The 20434-nt window shown below is 46.1% G+C and overlaps 1 protein-coding gene across 1 annotated transcript in view; it reads right to left on the bottom strand.

The window, feature by feature from the left end:
* The window catches only part of tmeff1a (transmembrane protein with EGF-like and two follistatin-like domains 1a), a gene marked incomplete at both ends in the record, with an annotated part of 76032 nt that extends 56296 nt beyond the window's left edge, over nt 1-19736 (bottom strand). The window contains one exon of the mRNA XM_084188185.1: nt 19583-19736. Within this exon, the coding sequence (XP_084044311.1) occupies nt 19583-19736 (154 nt within the window). The remainder of the gene's footprint in view (nt 1-19582) is intronic.
* Nucleotides 19737-20434: the final 698 nt, after the last annotated feature.

Genomic DNA, 20434 nt, shown 5'->3' with positions numbered 1-20434 from the left:
AGCTAGCTAACGTTAGCTGGCTGGCTCGCTAGCTAACGTTACGTGTATGATCTGTGTAGTAATATTTTTCGTATCTCAGAGCCATTTGCTTTCCTAGTTATAGCCTAATGTTAGCTAGCTAACACTGAACCTGGTTGGTTAGCTACCTGCAGATTCATGCAGGGTAGTAACGTCATGAGTTGGGATTATGGTTCATTGTTTAGCTAGCTAGCTAGCTACATGTCTTAACAAAAGACTCCACTATGCAAGTAACCATATCAATAGAATGTTCATGATGTCAAGGTGACAACTGTTGATAGACGTAGCTGGCTATTCGCTCTGGCTATCTAACAGACGCAGAATAACTGACAAATTTACGAAAGCTCAACACCTGTTGAATATGGCCTGTGTCAGTAAACGTTGGCAAAAAAGCATAATTAAATTGTTGCCAGCAGCACAGTTGCAGTCACCAACGCTCTGGATAACATAAAAACAGCCTAACCAGCTGTGCTAGGGTGAGTAAAATGGTCAGAGTGAGCTGTTCTGGAAGTAGCTAGCAAGCTAGCAAGCTGCTTGACTGCTGCTGTTAGGACAGAACGCTCGGCTCAACCCTACTCCTCGGCCAGAGCGTCCAGTGTGCGCTCTGAACGCTCCGAGAACGAAACGCTCTGAATTTACGAATGGACAGGCAGGGCTATAGCTTAAGTGGGTGTGAACGATGCTGAATAGGTGTAGACAAAGAAGAGCTCTCCAGTGGGTGTACCAAAACATTCAAATGCCATTTTTTCAAAAGTGAGGTTACAAGTTTATCAACTTTCAAAGCAGAATTACTTTCCCATTGTTCCTCAACTGTAGTGTATGATATACAATTTTCTAGCTCTGAGACTCTAATTTTAAAAACACAATTTCAAATGTTCCTACATAAGACCGAATCGAGCCGGTTGGTCACATTTGAGTGAAGTTATTAATTACACTTTGGATGGTGTATCAATACACCCAGTCACTACAAAGATACAGGTGTCCTTCCTAACTCAGTTGCCAGAGAGGAAGGAAACTGCTCAGGGATTTCAACATGAGGCCAATGGTGACTTTAAAATAGTTACAGAGTTTAATGGCTGTGATAGGAGAAAACTGAGGATGGATCAATAACATTGTAGTTACTCCGCAATACTAACCTAATTGACAGGGTAAAAAGAAGGAAGCCTGTGCAGAATAAAAATATTCCAAAACATGCATCCTGTTTGCAACAAGGCACTAAAGTAATACTGCAAAAAATGTGGCAAAGCAATTAACTTTTTGTCCTGAATACAAAGTGTTATGTTTGGGGCAAATCCAATACAAAACATTATTGAGTACCACTCTCCATATTTTCAAGCATGGCTGCATCATGTTATGGGTATGCTTTTAATCATTAAGGACTGGGGAGTTTTTCAGGATAAAAAATAAACGGAATGGAGCTAAGCACAGGCAAAATCCTAGAGGAAAACCTGGTTCAGTCTGCTTTCCAACAGACACCGGGAGATGAATTCACCTTTCAGCAGGACAATAACCTAAAACAAAAGGCCACATCTACACTGGAGTTGTTTACCAAGAAGTCAATGAAAGTTCCTGAGTGGCCGAGTTACAGTTTTGACTTAAATCTGCTTGAAAATCTATGGTAAGACTTGAAAATGCTTGTCTAGCAATGATCAACAACCAATTTGACAGAGATTGAATAATTTTTAAAAGAATAATGGGCAAATATTGTACAATCCAGGTGTGCAAAGCTCTGAAATGTACCCAGAAAGACTCACAGCTGTAATCACTGCCAAAGGTGACTCTAACATGTATCGACTCAGGGATGTGAATACTTACAGTATGTAAATCAGATATTTCTGTATTTCATTTTAAACACATTTACAAACATTTCTAAAAACATGTTTTCACTTTGTCATTATGGAGTATTGTGTGTAGATGGGTGAAAATAAATCGATTTAATCCATTTTGAATTCAGGCTGTAACACAAAATGTGGAATAAGTCAAGGGGTATGAATACTTTCTGAAGGCACTGTAACTGCAAGCACTGAATCAAGACCTTATTATACACCATAACATTATTTGTTTTGTATGAGATTACAGGGTACTGACTACAAGGCTACTACAGATTATGGTATCTTTTTTCCATCCTTTAAACATCCTTTAATACTTTGTTTTTTTTAGAAAGGATAGTTAGAAAGTAAGGGGACAGACAATGACAGGTAGGAAAGGCAAAGACAGTGGTCGAACCAAGGCTCGAACCCTGTCGCTGAGGGGCATATGTGGTCCTAAGGCGAGAGTTGTTACCGCTCGACCAGACTTCGGCAGAATACTATGGTCTCTAGGCTCTCTAACAACTCTCTCCATAGATTTCTGAGCTTCAAGCACTGAGGTGAATTCAGCTGTCACCCTTTAAAATAAGCCCTGGTGCTTTAAAGGCTTAAACTAGCTTTAAATTCATTTTCCCGATAAGTGGCCAATGTGGTGTTGTTATGGGGGGAAAGAAATCGATACAGTTACATATTGGGATTTTATTCTTGATGATATATTGTATCGTATCGTTTTGACAATATCACAATATTATTTTTGCACTAGTTGGCTGTAACTGCACCAAAGCTCCAGTATTTCTCCTTCATAGCTTGTACTCCATCTTATTTTTAAATAGGGAGCCAATTTGTTTTCAGCTATTTTATTTCCATGACTGATCAAAACTCATTTTCTCATGGCTCTCTTTTGTCCTTCTGCAGCAGACATATGGTGTGTTTGGAACGTTGAATTGCAATAAAATCACAGTATTGAATCGTATCGAGAGAATCGCAATACATATCGTATCAACACCTAAGTATCGTGATATTATCATATCGTGAGGTCCCTGGCAATTCCCAGCCCTAATATGGTGCACAAATTCCTTCCGAGCCCTGGCTGTACCATAACAGACATCATTTTGCAAATAAAAGCTGAGGTGTTTTTGCCTCCCAGTCCAGATAAGATTGTATTCTAGAGGTTTTTTACAGATGATTCTAAAGGCTCATAAAAGATAAAAGATGCATACTTCAAGGACTGAAATCAGTGCTCACTATCTAGTACTTGAAACGTGATAGTACTATGAAAGCTTTCAGGTTGTGCTTTATGGGTAAACCTGAGCATGGGCTTTAGGACTGGTTAGGCTACACCTTTTGATGTACAGTCATAACTTTTCCATTGACATTGCCTAGTGCGGCCTGAGGGCTATGTGGTTGGAGAACATCTATGGAGTGTGTTGTCTTTTTCCGCCACACACACACCTGAGGGACTGGAGGGTGAAAGTCAAGATACGTGCTGACAGTGATGCATCAGTTCCTTGGTGAGTCATGCTACCATGCCATGTGAGACTTGTAATGCAATACCATATGGTCATTTAGCAGACGCTATTATCCAAGTTACAGTCAACGCATATATTCAGAAGGCTATATGTGGCCCATGCTGGAATCAAAGCCACAACTCTGGTGTTGCTAGCACCATGCTCAATCCCACAGAGCCATCGGAATCGCTTCAGGCAATATAGTATGTGTGTATCTAAGGATAATGTAAGAGGCAGCCCTGCTACACAATAACGCTTCAAATAATATTGGATGTTAATTAGTTTACCATTGTTGTTTCATATGATTCTACTACAAAAACCAATACTACTAACATTTGACCTTTTTGGGCCAGGATTCATTCAAAGGCGCCTTGCAATGCTTACTTATTCCATGTGATGATCCTTTCTCTAGCCAGGCATTATTGCAGGTATAGGCTATGTGGTGGCTACGAACAAGGGAACCACAAAGGTAACATTCAGTCCAAACAAGCTCTAGCCTCAGGACTAGCTCGTCGGGAGCTTTATGAAATGGGTTTCCATGGCCGAGCAGCCGCACACTAGCCTAAGATCAACATGCGCAATGTCAAGCGTCGGCTGAAGTGGTGTAAAGCTCGCCGCCATTGGACTCTGGAGCATTGGAAACGTGTTCTCTAGAGTGATGAATCATAATTCACCGTCTGGCAGTCCCGACGGACGAATCTGGGTTTGGCAGATGCCAGGAGAATGCTACCTGCCCCAATGCATAGTGCCAACTATAAAGTTTGGGGGAGGAGGAATAATGGTCTGGGGCTATTTTTCATGGTTCGGGCTAGGCCCCTTATTTCCAGTGAAGGGAAATCTTAACGCTACAGCATACAGTGACATTCTAGACGTTTATGTGCTTCCAACTTTGTGGCAACAGTTTGGGGAAGGCCCTTTCCTGTTTCAGCATGACAATGCCCCGGTGCTCAAAGCGAGGTCCATACAGAAATGGTTTGTTGAGATCGGTGTGGAAGAACTTGACTGGCCTGCACATAGGTGTGGATGACCCTCCAGCTACCTCTCCCTGTCCTAGTCAATCAACTGCCTGGGCACAGCCTGGACCACCGCGGCCCCCCTCCGCTGGGCTGTTCTCTCTGGATCAGAGCTCTGTCCCTTTGGCTGTTGTGGCCTGCACGCAGCCGGCGTCTAAGCAGCTCTCTTCTCGGGTGAGTTCTGTGGCTCTGGCCTCGCAATCAGCTTCGAGACACGGCAGAGGCCGGATCATTCCGGCTATTGTGATAGGGAGTTCGATGGTGAGGCATATATCTATACCTGGGGCAAAGACTTTGGGAAAAAGTTCAGGATATCACCAGGTTGCTTCCAGAGGCTGTGAGTCAGTCACCAGGGGCTGATACTGTCATGTTTCATGTGGGGTCGAATTACATTATGAAGGGCAGCTCAGAACAGCTGAAGATGGATTTTAAAGAACTGATTGGGTCACTACTTGACACCAACAAACGCCCCATAATATCTGGCCCTCTGCCCTCCCTAAATCGTGGTATTGAACAGTTCAGCATATTTTTAGCCCTCCATAACCATAACTGGATACGACACTATTGTAGCTCTGTGTGTGTAACATTTATTGACAATTTTGATACCTTCTGGAAACAAAGCTCGTATTATAAGGAGGATGGGATCCACCCAAATAATTTGGGTTCATGGATCCTTTCACAGCATTATAAGGCTGCGTTGAGACAATGACTTATCAATGAACCAAGCCCAGATGATCTAATCCCTACCATTGTGTCGCTGAGTTGTCATAATGCTTCAGCAAATGTACATTATCCCAGGTGCGTAGGAAGACACAATGTAAGTAACCTAATTTATGTCCCTCTTACGGCCCTGAATGCCTCTGCTGACCCTACAGCTATTGTATGCAGTAATAATTTGCCTATGAACCAGAGTTATACTGATAGCACTGATGGGGTGTGCCCTAGTAGGAAGTCCACTGTGTGCAGTTCACCCTGCACTAACATAAATAACTTGAGCATGTCTACCTCTGCTAAGCTTCCCAGTAAAGCAAGAAAAACAATCAAGCATCCCAGAAAAGTGTTAAAAATAGCCCAAGTTAACATATGTAGCTTAAGAAATAAGGCTCATGAAATGAATAATTTGCTAGTAACAGAAGACATTCATATTCTGACAATCTCTGAAACTCACTTAGATAATACCTTTGATGATACAGTGGGAGCAATACATGGTTATAAGATCTACAGAAAATACAGAAATGACAAAAGGTGGAGGTGTGGCTGTTTATATTCAGAATCACATTCCTGTAAAGCTTAGAGAGGATCTCATGTTAAATACTGTTGAAGTAATATGGCTACAAGTTCATCTGCCTCACCTGAAGCCCATTCTGGTGGGTAGCTGCTATAGACCACCGAGTGCTAACAGTCAGTATCTGACTGAAATGCTTGATAATAAAATGCTTGATAATGTACACCACCGGTCAGAGGTTTTAGAACACCTACTCATTCAAGGGTTTTCTTTATTTTTACTATTTTCTACATTGTAAAATAATAGTGAAGACATCAAAACTATGAAATAACACATATGGAATCATGTAGTAACCAAAAGAAGTGTTCAACAAATCAAAATATATTTTATATTTGAGATTCTTCAAATAGTCACCCTTTCTTGGCATTCTCTCAACCAGCTTCACCTGGAATGCTTTTCCACTTGTTGGCTGCTTTTCCTTCACTCTGCGGTCCGACTCATCCCAAAATATCTCAATTTGGTTGAGGTCGGGGGATTGTGGAGGCCAGGTCATCTGATGCAGCACTCCATCACTCTCCTTCTTGGTAAAATAGCCCTTACACAACCTGGAGGTGTGTTGGGTCATTGTCCTATTGAAAACCAAATGATAGTCCCACTAAGCCCAAACCAGATGGGATGGCGTATCACTGCAGAATGCTGTGATAGCCATGCTGGTTAAGTGTGCCTTGAATTCTAAAATACACATGCGGAGATCATCCGTTCACCCATACCGCTTCTCACAAAGACACGGCGGTTGGAACCAAAAATCTCCAATTTGGACTCCAGACCAAAGGACAAATTTCCACCGGTCTAATGTCCATTGCTCGTGTTTCTTGACCCAAGCAAGTCTCTTCTTCTTATTGGTGTCCTTTAGTAGTGGTTTCTTTGCAGCAATTCGACCATGAAGGCCTGATTCACACAGTCTACTCTGAACAGTTGATGTTGAGATGTGTCTGTTACTTTAACTCTGGGAAGCATTTACTTGGGCTGCAATTTCTGAGGCTGGTAACTCTAATGAATGTATCCTCTGCAGCAGAGATAACTCTGGGTCTTTCATTCCTGTGGCGGTCCTCATGAGAGACAGTTTCATCATAGCGCTTGATGGTTTTTGCGACTGCACTTGAAGAAACTTTCAAAGTTTTTGAAATGTTCCGTATTGACTGACATTCATGTCTTAAAGTAATGATAGACTGTCGTTTCTCTTTGTTTTTTGAGGTGTTCTTGCCATAATATGGACTTGGTCTTTTACCAAATAGGGCTATCTTCTGTATACCCCCCCCCCCCCTACCTTGTCACAACACAACTGACTGGCTCAACCGCATTAAGAAGGAAAGGAATTCCACAAATAAACTTTCAAGAAGGCACAGCTGTTAATTGAAATGCATTCAAGGTGACTACCTCATGAAGCTGGTTGAGAGAATGACAAGAGTGTGCAAAGCTGTCATCAAGGCGAAGGGTGGTTATTTGAAGAATCTCAAATATAAAATATATTTTGATTTGTTTAACACTTTTTTGGTTACTACATGATTCCATATGTGTTATTTCATAGTTTTGATGTCTTCACTATTATTCTACAATGTAGAAAATAGTTTAAAAAATTAAGAAAAACCCTTGAATGAGTATGTGTTCTAAAACTTTTGACCGGTAGTGTATGTGATATCAATTTTCTGGGTGATTTAAATATTGACTGTAACTAGTGTCTGCAACCTGGTTCAGGTTATCAATCAACCTACCAGGGTAGTTACAAACAGCACAGGAATGAAATCATCAACATGTATTGATCACATATTTACTAATGCATGCTGCAGAAATTAGTTTGAAAGCAGTCTCCAAATCCATCGGATGTAGTGATCACAATATAATAGCCAAATCTAGGAAAACCAAAGTTCCAAAGGCTGGGCCTAATATAGTGTATAAGAGGTCATACAATACGTTTTGTAGCGATTCCTATGTTGTTGATGTAAAGAATATTTGTTGGTCTAATGAGGAGCAACCAGACGCTGGACTTGACACATTTATAGAATTGCTTATCCCAGTGACTAATAAGCATGCACCCATTAAGAAAACGACTGTAAAAACTGTTAAATCCCTGTGGATTGATGTGGAATTGAAAAATTGTATGGATAATGCAAAATAAATGGCAAATAGGTCTGGCTGTACATCCAATTGGCAAACGTACTGCAATTGAGACATCATGTGACTAAACAGAATAAAAAGAAGGAGAAACTACACTATGAAATAAAGATAAATGACATAAAGAATGATAGTAAAAAGCTTTAGAGCACCTTAAATGAAATGTTGGGCAAAAAGGCAAACTCTGCTCCATCATTCATTGGATCAGTTGGCTCATTCAACACAAAACCCACTAATTTATAGATGTTTTCATTGGCAAGATTAGCAAACTTAGACATGACATGCCAGCAACAAACGCTGACACTACACATCCAAGTATATCTGACCAAATTATGAAAGACGAGCATTGTAATTTTGAATTCTGTAAAGTGAATGTGGAAGAGGTGAAAAAGTTATTGTTGTCTATCAACAATGACAAGCCACCGGGGTCTGAGAACTTGGATGGAAAATTACTGAGGATAATAGCGGAAAATATTGCCACTCCTATTTGCCATATCTTCAATTTAAGCCTACTAGTAAGTGTGTGCCCTCAGGCCTGGAAGGAAGCAAAAGTTATTCCCCTACCTAAGGATAGTAAAGCCCCCATTACTGGCTCAAATAGCCGACCAATCAGCCTGTTACCAACCCTTCGTAAACTTTTGGAAAAAATGGTGTTTGACCAGATACAATGCTATTTTACAGTAAACAAATTGACAACAGACTTTCAGCATGCTTATAGGGAAAGACATTCAACAAGCACAGCACTAACAAAAATGACTGAAGATTGGCTGAGAGAAATTGATGATCAAAAGATTGTGGGAGCTGTTTTGTTAGATTGAAGTGTGGCTTTTGACATTGTCGATCATAGTCTGCTGCTGGAAAAACATGTGTTATGGCTTTACACCCCTTGCTATATTGTGGATAAAGAGTTACCTGTCTAACAGAACACAGAGGGTGTTCTTTAATGGAAGCCTCTCCAACAAAATCCAGGTAATATCAGGAATTCCAAAGGGCAGCTGTCTAGGCCCTTACTTTTTTCAATATTTACTAACGACACGCCACTGGCTTTGAGTAAAGCCAGTGTGTCTATGTATGCGGATGACTCAACACTATACACGTCAGCTACCACAGCGACTGAAATGACTGCAACACTTAACAAAGAGCTGCAGTTAGTTTCAGAATGGGTGGCAAGGAATAAGTTAGTCCTAAATATTTCAAAAACTAAAAGCATTGAATTTGGGACAAATCATTCACTAAACCCTAAACCTCAACTAAATCGTATAATGAATAATGTGGTAATTGAGCAAGTTGAGGAGACTAAACTGCTTGGAGTAACCCTGGATTGTAAACTGTCATGATCAAAACATATTGATACAACAGTAGCTAGGATGGGGAGAAGTCTGTCCATAATAAAGCGCTGTTCTGCATTCATAATAGCACTAACAACAAGGCAGGTCCTACAGGCCCTAATTTTGTCGCACCTGGACTACTGTTCAGTCGTGTGGTCAGGCGCCACAAAGAGGGACTTAGGAAAATTGCAATTGGCTCAGAACAGGGCAGCACTGCTGGCCCTTGGATGTACACAGAGATCTAACATTAATAATATGCATGTCAATCTCTCCTGGCTCAAAGTGGAGGAGAGATTGACTTCATCACTACTTGTATTCATGAGAGGTATACATGTTGAATGCACCGAGCTGTCTGTTTAAACTACTGGCACACAGCTCGGACACCCATGCATACCCAACAAGACATGCCACCAGAGGTCATTTCACAGTCCCCAAGCCCAGAACAGACTATGGGAGGCGCACAGTACTACATAGAGGCATGACTACATGGAACTCTATTCCACATGATGTAACTCATGCAGGCAGTAAAATTAGATTTAATAAACAGATAAAAATACACCTTATGGAACAGTGGGGACTGTCAAGCAACACAAACATAGGCACAGACACATGCATACTAACACACGATAACATACGCACTATACACACACGTACACATGGATTTTGTGTTGTAGATATGTGGTAGTAGAGTAGCGGCCTGAGGGCAAACACTTAAAATGTTGTGAAATCTGTTGTGAATATATTGTAATGTTAAAAAAAAATTAGAACTGCCTTAATTTGGTGGACCCCAGGAAGAGTAGCTGATGGGGATCCATAATAAATACAAATACAGAGGCAGTCTGAGACTGCCATCATTGAAGTCGTTTGTGGTGACGATGGGCACGAGGGCCGTTGTACAAAACATCAGTAATTGGATCGTCTGTAACCAATCAGAGTATCAATGCGATGAAAACATTTCAAACCACCGCTTTACCCACGTGTTCTGCCTCTGGCCCAACCCTTCGGTTTCTGGACCAATCAGACAACCCCGAAAGTGTTCGCATTCGGTGAAGGGTCAGGAACGTACTCAGATCCAGAAAAGAAATGAACGTCCGTGGGCGTGGCTTAGCGGTTTGCCGGAGCAAGGAGTCTGGAAAGCCAGGCTACTACTTCCATCCACCACAACCTCAAACTGTTAGTGGTGGAGACTTGGGTTGCGTCCCAACTGACACCCTATTCCCTATGTAGTGCACTACCTCTGCCCAGAACCCTATGGACCCAGGTCAAAAGAAGTGCACTACATAGGGAATAAAGTGCCATTTGAGATGCAACCTCTGAGAGGCAAGGGTTTCAGTGAACATATGTCACTAAAAAGAAGCCCTGTAAACCATACAATTACACAGCCCAGCTCTGAACTGGTTTACAAGATCAGCCCCCTGAAAATGTACTGGGCAGAAGGAGTTGATGAACACACACACACAATACGCACACACACACACACGTGCACACACAAAAAAACGTCTGCAGCATTGAAGGTCCCCAAGAACACAGTGGCCTCCATCATTCTTAAATGGAAGAAGTTTGGAACCACCAAGACTATTCCTAGAGCTGGCCGCCCAGCCAAACTGAGCAATCGGGGGAGAAGGGTCTTGGTCAGGGAGGTGACCAAGAACCCGATGGTCACTCTGACAGAGCTCCAGAGTTCCTCTGTGGAGATGGGAGAACCTTCCAGAAGGACAGTCATCTCTGCAGCACTCTACCAATCAGGCCTTTATGGTAGAGTGGCCAGACGGAAGCCACTCCTCAGTAAAAGGCACATGACAGCCCTCTTGGAGTTTGCCAAAAGGCACCTAAAGACTCTGATGAAACCAAGATTGAACTCTTTGGCTTGAATGCCAAGCGTCACGTCTGGAGGAAACCTGGCACCATCCCTATGGTAAAGCATGGTGGTGGTAGCAGCATCATGCTGTGGGGATGTTTTTCAGCGGCAGGGACTGGGAGACTAGTCAGGATCGAGGGAAAGCTGAACAGAGCAAAGTACAAAGAGATCCTTGATTAAATCCTGCTCCAAAGCGCTCAGGACCTCAGACTGGGGCGAAGGTTCACCTTCCAACAGGACAACAACCCTAAGCACACAGCCAAGACAACGCAGGAGTGGCTTCGGGACAAGTCTCTGAATGTCCTTGAGTGTCCCAGCCAGAGCCCAGACTTGAACCAGATGGAACATCTCTGGAGAGACCTGAAAATAGCTGTGCAGCGACGCTCCCCATCCAACCTGACAGAGCTTGAGAGGATCTGCAGAGAACAATGGGAGAAACTCCCCAAATACAGGTGTGCCAAGTTTGTAACGTCATACCCAAGAAGACGCAAGGCTGTAATCGCTGCCAAAGGTGCTTCAACAAAGTACTGAGTAAAGGTCTGAATACTTATATAAATGTAATATTTCAGCTTTTTATTATTTATAATATTGCAAAACAATCTAAAAACCTGTTTTTGCTTTGTCATTATGGGGTATTGTGTGTAGATTGATGAGGGATTTTTTATTTATTATTAATTTTAGAATAAGGCTGTAACGTAACAAAATATGGAAAGAGTCAAGGCGTCTGAATACTTTCTCAATGCACTGTATTTTAGCATTTTCCACATCATGTCAAAATCATCTAAAATAAACTTCATTGAGTTACACAATCCATTTTTAGATACTTTAGGATGATTTGGATAGGAAGCGCGAGGATATTAATAGTGTGATGTGCAGTTTCATTTTGTTTCTATATTTGATTTATTCAATTCAAATAAGGTACCTAGACTTTAGCTTTTAAAATCGCATAAAATTGATTTTGACACACTAATCTTGAGGGGGCATTTTGCCCCATGGGGGGGTGGGGGGTTTCACCCTTTCTAAAGTTTCTGTTTTTATTGAATAACAAAAAAAAGAATATTCTGCACAATTATTTCCTTTCAAAATGTGTTTGCCTAAGGATAGCCAGTATGCATATATCTAAATCTTACCAAAACTTAGCTTTTTTCTGTTCGAAAATAGCCAATTCCCTGAAGGGGGCATCTTCCCCCAAGTTACCCTATAGGCATATCTCTCTCCAGAATGGCAAAGCTGTCTCCTGCCAACTCTTGGAATTCATTGTTTCTTAATTATTTTATTTATTTTTTACCCCCTTTTTCTTCGATCTTGTCTCATTGCTGCAACTCCGCAACGGGCTCGGGAGAGGCGAAGGTGGAGTCATACGTCCTCCGAAACATGACCCACCTAACCGCGCTCCTTAACACCCGCCAGCTTAACCCGGAAGCCAGCCGCACCAACGTGTTGGAGGAAACACCGTTCAACTGGGTCAGCCTGCAGGCACCCGGCCTGCCACAAGGAGTCGCTAGAGTGCGATGAGCCAAGTAAAGCCCCACCGGCCAAACCCTCCCCTAACCCGGAACAGGTCTGTATCGATCCCTGTGGGACACCCTTTGTTATGTCCAGAAATCCTGATTTTACACCAGCAGTAAATAACACTTGTAACACTCTCAGCCAGCTTCACCTGGAATGCTTTTCCAACAGTCTTGAAGGAGATCCCACATATGCTGAGCACTTGTTGGCTGCTTTTCCTTCACTCTGCGGTCCGACTCATCCCAAACCATCTCAATTGGATTGAGGTCGGGGGATTGTGGAGGCCACGTCTGTCACGGTTCAGACAGACGACCAGAGGACCACAATTGCGTCACACCAGAAAGTTTATTAAACTTAAGGGGAAAAGGGAAGTAGGGAGTGAATGAAGGCTCCAGGGGTAACAGGGATCCCGTCCAATGCGCTGGGTCTGTGCCCCCCCCAGTGGCAGCGATGCGTCCTATGAAGCCGGTGGTGGGTGGTCCAGAAGTCCTGGGGGGGGGAGACACAGACACAACAGGGCGGAATGAAACCAGGCAGCAGTACAGTTCAAGGGAAATCCAAAATACGTAGTAGCAAGGCAGAAGGCTGGTCAGAGTTACCGGGATTGAAGAGTAGTCAGGAGTCGTAATGGCAGAAGCAGGTCTGGATCTCCTGAGGCAGAAGAGTATCCAAAAAACAGGCAGGTCCGGGGTCACAAAACCAGGGTGAGCCAGAAGCGCGAGCAAACAGGTTCCGGGTGAGCTTTGCAGACGATCTGACACCGGAGAGCTGAAAGACAGGGCCTTAAATACTGGGAGAGGTAGTGGGTAATGCAGCGCAGCTGGCAGAGTAATTAGAGCAGAGCAGAGCAGGGACAGGTGGAGCTAGTTAGGCTGAGTAGAGAGAGTGGTGAGCAGAGTGGAAGAAAATTAAGGTGGTAACCCGGTGGAGTGAGAGGCCCATGACAGAACCCCCCCCCCAAGGGACGGCCCCAGAAGTCCCAAGAGCAACACCACGCCGGGCGGGAGGAGGGGAGCCGGAGGAGGGCTAGAACTCCTCCGAACGGTCCGAGTGAACGTCCTCATCCTTGGAGGAAGCCGGAGGGCCGTGGTCGGGAGATGGGACAGGTCCCGAGACAGGATCAGGCACAGGACAGGAAGCCGAGCGGGCCGGACGGTTAGGGACCCCTCTGGGGCGGCCCCTACGGATTGCAGGTTGATCAGGATGCCGTTGGTGGAAAGCGGTGATGAGAGTCCTATCCACAATCCGACTAGCTGGCACCCAGGTCCTCTCCTCAGGTCCATAGCCCTCCCAGTCAATGAGGTACTGGAGACCCCTACCCCTCCGTCTGGACCGAAGCAGGCGGCGGACGGTGTAAACCAGACCACCATCGACGAGCCGTGGAGGAGGAGGACCAGGCGCAGCAGGGACCAGCGGACTCTCATGGATGGGCTTAATCTTAGACACATGGAAAGTGGGGTGCACCCTCAGGGAATTAGGCAGTTGGAGCCGGACAGCAGTTGGGCTAATCACTCTTATGATAGGGAATGGGCCAATGAACCGAGGTGCCAGCTTCTGCGACTCCACCCTGAGTGGCAGGTTCTTCGATGACAACCACACCCTTTGACCAACATGGTAGGTGGGAGCAGGAATTCTCCGACGGTTGGCCCCGGTAGTGTAGCTGGCAACGGATCTGAGGAGTGTGGCTCGGGCTTGTGACCAGGTGCGGCGACATCGACGGGCAAAAGCAAGTGCAGATGGGCAAGTAACCTCCTCTTCCTGGCTGGCAAATAGAGGAGGCTGGTATCCATAAACACATTGGAAAGGGGACATACCGATGGCAGAGCAGGTCAGAGAATTGTGTGCGTACTCCACCCATGTCAATTGCTGCGACCAGGAGTGGGGGTTGCGTGAAGTCATGCATCGCAGTGCCTTCTCGAGCTCCTGATTAGCCCGCTCTGACTGCCCATTGGATTGGGGATGGAATCCGGAAGTCAGACTGACTGTGGCTCCCAGCAGGTGACAGAACTCCTTCCAAAAAGCGGAGGAGAATTGTGGACCACGGTCAGAAACTACATCCTTTGGCAGTCCGTGGATCCGGAAGACGTGTTCCAGGACCACCTGGGCGGTCTCCTTGGCGGTTGGGAGCTTGGGGAGGGGAATGAAGTGTGCCATCTTGCTGAAACGGTCAACGATGGTGAGAATGACGGTCATGCCACTTGAAGGGGGCAGCCCCGTGACAAAGTCAAGGGCGATGTGAGACCAGGGACGTCTGGGCACAGGCAGGGGCTGCAGCAATCCGGCTGGGGGCTGGCAGGACGACTTGTGTTGGTTGCAGATGGGGCAGGCTTGGACGAATTCCCGTACATCCTTCCTCAGAGAGGGCCACCAGAACCTCTGGGCGAGCAGGTTGTAAGTGCGGGTGGAGCCAGGGTGACAAGCTAGGCGGGAGTCATGTCCCCACTGAACGACCTGGGACCTCAGGTCTTCGGGGACAAAAAGGCGGTCAGCTGGGCAAGTGCTGGGACCTGGCTGGTTACGGAGAGCCTCCAGCACCTGTTCCTCAACAGCCCAGGTCAGAGCTGCAACGATGCAGGGACTTGGCAGAATCGACACAGGGTCCTTGGAGGGGGTGTCATCCTTCTGGAATTGACGGGAGAGGGCGTCTGGCTTGGTGTTGCGTGATCCAGGCCGGTATGACAGAGTGAAATTAAACCTGGTGAAGAACAGGGCCCAGCGGGACTGCCTGGAGTTCAACCGTTTGGCCGTGCGGATGTACTCCAAGTTCTTATGATCGGTCCAAACGAGAAATGGAATGGTGGACCCCTCCAGCCAGTGACGCCACTCCTCCAAGGCAAGCTTCACAGCCAGCAGCTCACGGTTCCCTATGTCGTAATTGCACTCAGAGGGGGACAACCGACGTGAGAAAAAGGCACAGGGATGGAGCTTCCTATCCTCCGCAGCCCACTGAGAAATCACAGCACCAACTCCCACATCCGAGGCGTCCACCTCCACAATGAATTGCCGGTCCACATCAGGCATCTGGAGGATGGGAGCGGAGGTGAACCTCACCTTGAGGGTACTGAAGGCTTTGTCGGCTGCTGGGGTCCAGGTGAAGGGTTGCTTGGTGCTGGTTAGAGCAGTGAGAGGGGCAGCAACGGTACTGTAGTTCCGGATAAACTTCCTATAGAAGTTAGCAAACCCCAGAAACTGTTGCAGCTTCTTTCTGTTCTCCGGAACTGGCCATGAAGTGACTGCTGATACTTTGGCAGGATCCATTTGGATACTGCCCTCTGCCACTATGTACCCCAGGAAGGCCACTGTCTTGACGTGAAACTCACATTTCTCTGCCTTGGCGTAGAGGGAATTCTCCAGAAGACGATGAAGGACTTGCTGGACATGGCGGGTGTGTTCAGACAGGTTTCTGGAGTAGATTAAGATGTCATCCAGGTAAACGAAGACAAACTTGTTTAACATGTCCCGCAGTACATCATTCACTAGAGCCTGGAACACAGCAGGAGCATTGGTGAGGCCAAAAGGCATAACCAGATACTCGTAGTGGCCTGTTGGTGTATTGAATGCGGTTTTCCATTCATCTCCCTCCCGGATCCGCACTAGGTGGTAAGCGTTTCTGAGATCCAACTTGGTAAAAACAGTGGCTCCCTGGAGCAACTCAAAAGCAGAGGTGAGCAGAGGCAGAGGGTAACGGTTTTTCACTGTGATGTCGTTGAGTCCCCTGTAGTCGATGCAGGGGCGAAGAGATCCGTCCTTCTTCCCCACAAAGAAGAAGCCAGCACCAGCAGGAGATGAAGATGAACGGATTAATCCTGCGGACAGAGAGCCATTGATGTAGTCCTCCATGGACTTTCTTTCAGGAGCAGACAACGAATAAAGACGACCCTTTGGAGGAGCTGTTCCAGGGAGGAGGTCGATGGCACAGTCGTACGGTCGGTGAGGGGGCAGAGATGTGGCTCTTGCTTTGTTAAACACCTCTCTGAGACCATGGTAGCATTCTGGGACATTGGAGAGGTCAGGAGCGGAGTTAGTAGGTACTGGCCGAGGGGGTAGTGCGGCAGCAAGCAGGCAGGTTCGGTGGCAGTCCTCTCCCCACTCCCTGATCACCCCGGTCACCCAGTCGAGCTGAGGGTTGTGCCGGCGGAGCCATGGGTAACCCAGGATGAGGGGTTGGCCTGGAGAGGGGAGCAGGTGAAACTGGATAGTTTCTTGATGGTTTCCGGACAGACCCATCGAGACCGGGGCCGTGACATGAGTGACCGATCCGAGTAAGTGTCCGTCCAGTGCCCGGGCAGGAATAGGAGGTGTCAAACGGAGGTTCTCCAGTCCCAGTTGGCGTGCCAGCTTGATGTCCATTATGTTGGCTTCGGCGCCAGAATCCACCAGAGCAGCCAGGGTGTGAGTTGAGTCAGAGAGGCGGAGGTGAACTTGCAGCAGGGGTTTGCGGTCGGAGGACTGGATGGTCATTGAACTCAACCGGACTCCCCCTATGCCCGGTGAGCTTCGGCCCTTTAAAGGGCAGGTTACCACACGATGTCCATCACCTCCACAATAGAGGCAGAGGTTTGAGGTGAAGCGGCGCTGGCGCTCTGCAGGAGTGAGGGAGGCTCGCCCAATCTCCATAGGCTCAGACTGATCAAGCTGACCTGGGTGAGTGGCAGTAGATGACAGGAGCCCAGTCGGATCTCTCCGAATGCCGGTAGTAGGTGGACCTTGGCGCCCCCTCTCACGACGACGGGTCTGTATCCTTCTGTCGATCCTGACAGTCAGTGCGATGGCTTCATCAAGAGTGGAAGGCAGTTCATGGGAGACCAACTCGTCCTTGATATAGTCAGCCAAACTATGGAAGAACGCGTCCACCAACGATGGTGTGTTCCAAGAACTTCGTCTAGCCAGGGTTCGGAAGTCGATGGAATGGTCTGCGACTGTACGTCTGCCTTGTCGAATACTGAACAGTTCACGAGACGCCTCTGCAGTGGGTGAATCCAGGTCAAACACCTTCAGCATCTCCTCAGCAAACAGGTCGAAGGTTGCACATGCGGGGGTTTGACGTTCGAACTCTGCTGTTCCCCAGAGTCGAGCTCGGCCCGTCAGGTGAGTGATGGCATACCCAACTTTAGCCCCCTCCGTGGCGAAGGTCCTTGGCTGCAAGGAGAACTGAAGTCGGCAGCTAGTCAGGAATGGCCGGACCTGGGTTGAATCGCCGTTGAACCGCTCGGGGTTTCCAATCTTGGGTTCCGGAGCAGCGGCTGCAATGACCGGGGCAGGTAACTCGGGGGCTGGGCTGGTGGGCAGACTGGCTGGGGTAAGGTTGGTGAGGAGTTGAATGATCATGGCGAGTTGTTGTTGCTGCTGCTGGAACTGCTGCTCATGCTCATCGGTCTCCATGTCGGGGAAAGTGTGCGCTGAGTCCATAATGGTCAGATCGTACTGTCACGGTTCAGACAGACGACCAGAGGACCACAATTGCGTCACACCAGAAAGTTTATTAAACTTAAGGGGAAAAGGGAAGTAGGGAGTGAATGAAGGCTCCAGGGGTAACAGGGATCCCGTCCAATGCGCTGGGTCTGTGCCCCCCCCAGTGGCAGCGATGCGTCCTATGAAGCCGGTGGTGGGTGGTCCAGAAGTCCTGGGGGGGGGAGACACAGACACAACAGGGCGGAATGAAACCAGGCAGCAGTACAGTTCAAGGGAAATCCAAAATACGTAGTAGCAAGGCAGAAGGCTGGTCAGAGTTACCGGGATTGAAGAGTAGTCAGGAGTCGTAATGGCAGAAGCAGGTCTGGATCTCCTGAGGCAGAAGAGTATCCAAAAAACAGGCAGGTCCGGGGTCACAAAACCAGGGTGAGCCAGAAGCGCGAGCAAACAGGTTCCGGGTGAGCTTTGCAGACGATCTGACACCGGAGAGCTGAAAGACAGGGCCTTAAATACTGGGAGAGGTAGTGGGTAATGCAGCGCAGCTGGCAGAGTAATTAGAGCAGAGCAGAGCAGGGACAGGTGGAGCTAGTTAGGCTGAGTAGAGAGAGTGGTGAGCAGAGTGGAAGAAAATTAAGGTGGTAACCCGGTGGAGTGAGAGGCCCATGACAACGTCATCAAGCTGGTTGAGAGATTGCCAAGAGTGTGCAGAGCTGTCATCAAGGCAAAGGGTGGCTATTTGAAGAATCTCAAATCTCAAATATATTTTGAATTGTTTAACACTTTTTTGGTTACTACATGTTTCCATATGTGTTATTTCATAGTTTTGATGTCTTCACTATTATTCTACAATGTAGAAAATAGTAAAAATAAAGAAAAACCCTTGAATGAGTAGGTGTGTCCAAACTTTTGACTGGTACTGTAGTTTTGAAACGAATTGAATCGATTTGGATACAAGGCCTAGGGCCATAGCTGGGAGGGTATTACTATGCATAGGCTAACTGCAACTGCATTATGTGCAGCAATTAAGTTATTTCGTTTGGGCAGTGAAATAGAAAATCTAATTTGCCTTTACTGATATGGCATTATGTTCCATTTATGTGTGGTTGCTTCGAAAGAGTGAAAAATTAGGTTCACAGTGCATCATCTATGATGAAAATGCTTAATGTTTAATGCCAACACAGTGAAGGGAAAAGGCAATTCTGAGGTTCATTAATAAAACATGTATACCAGGTTATTCCAACACCCTCCAGTGAGTTGGCTACAGTAGAGTCCTCTTTAAATCTCCATGCACAAGAAGAAAAAGACAATCTTCCTTTTAAATTGTTAATATATAACAGGACAGATATTCCAGCATAGGCTAACGGCAAGAGCTGCTGTGCGTTTTTTTTTTGCGACATGAAACAGTTGATGATAGAGTTGAGATAGAGAGGGACACAAGCTGACCAGGGCGGGGTTGAAATCTTCAATTATTTCCATTATGCTACACCTGAGTGACAGGCATTAGGATACATATCTGACAGTTGAAATATGACATAATCTGCGCGTCTTTAGAGTAGCTATTCAATGGCCCATTCCTAGGTATACACAGGAGAGTGCATTGAGTGGCAAACTCAAGTTATTTGTAAGCCGAGACATGTTTGAATAGGATATTAAATCATTGTGACACCGTTCACAGCCCGTGCGTAAACATAAGCAAAATAGACGGCAGCATCATATTTTGAGCACCCTTACCTGTGCAGTCTTTTCCTTTCCCTTTGCATTCGCCACTTTGTAGGTAGGATGCTAGTGATCCAGGCAATGAAGCGATAGCCACGAAGCAGAGGAACGCCAAGGAATAGCCAGCCAAAGGTCCGGGCAACCTACCAGGGCGCAAGCCTCCAACCATGATGAAACGGATGGAGACGATACCCAAATAAGGCTACTGTCACAGAATGTATCCTAAATTAATTCAGTTCGACAACTTTACGAAAATATTGAAGGGTCAATTGTGTTGAATGAAAGAATGCACGAAGGTACACGCACTATGACAACGGGACGCGATGCAAAGCTGTATTCTTAGATGCAGAGGCACAATTCTGAAGGCTCTTTACTCCCAATAAACGTGGTCATCTATGAAGCCTCGGTGGCTGACGAAATTCCCCAAGATGACAACAGAAGCAGCAACAGCATCCTCGCCGTCCGTCCTTCCAACACGCTCCGGGTCTTTTTATGACTTATCTGACGCCCCGGATTTAACACCCCGGTCAATCCCTCCTTTCAAAACAACACCTCAAATGAACCTTCTTTTGAATCAATGGAAGTAGTCCTACACTCCCGGTACGCTTTCCGTTCATAAAACCAAATCTGGTTTCAATAACTGGGAATTAAAGAGAAAAGGCGCCGGATGCAAAACAGCAGCAGCAGCTCCAGTAGCTACAACAAAGAGATTTGGAGAGAATGGTCACGTGAGAGGATGCCCCCCTTCCTAGCCCTTTTGGGTGATCTATCCCTTTAATAGCTCTCCTGGAGTGACTGTCCTCACTCATTGGCAATGAACAACTAAAACAGATGTGAAATCTCTACTCTGGGAAGGGATTTTTCACT

The sequence above is a fragment of the Coregonus lavaretus genome, assembly GCF_964263955.1.
Source record: "Coregonus lavaretus genome assembly, chromosome: 23".
Lineage (NCBI taxonomy): Eukaryota > Metazoa > Chordata > Actinopteri > Salmoniformes > Salmonidae > Coregonus > Coregonus lavaretus.
The sequence above is the reverse complement of the archived record's forward strand: the minus strand, read 5'-3'. Positions and strand labels throughout refer to the sequence as shown.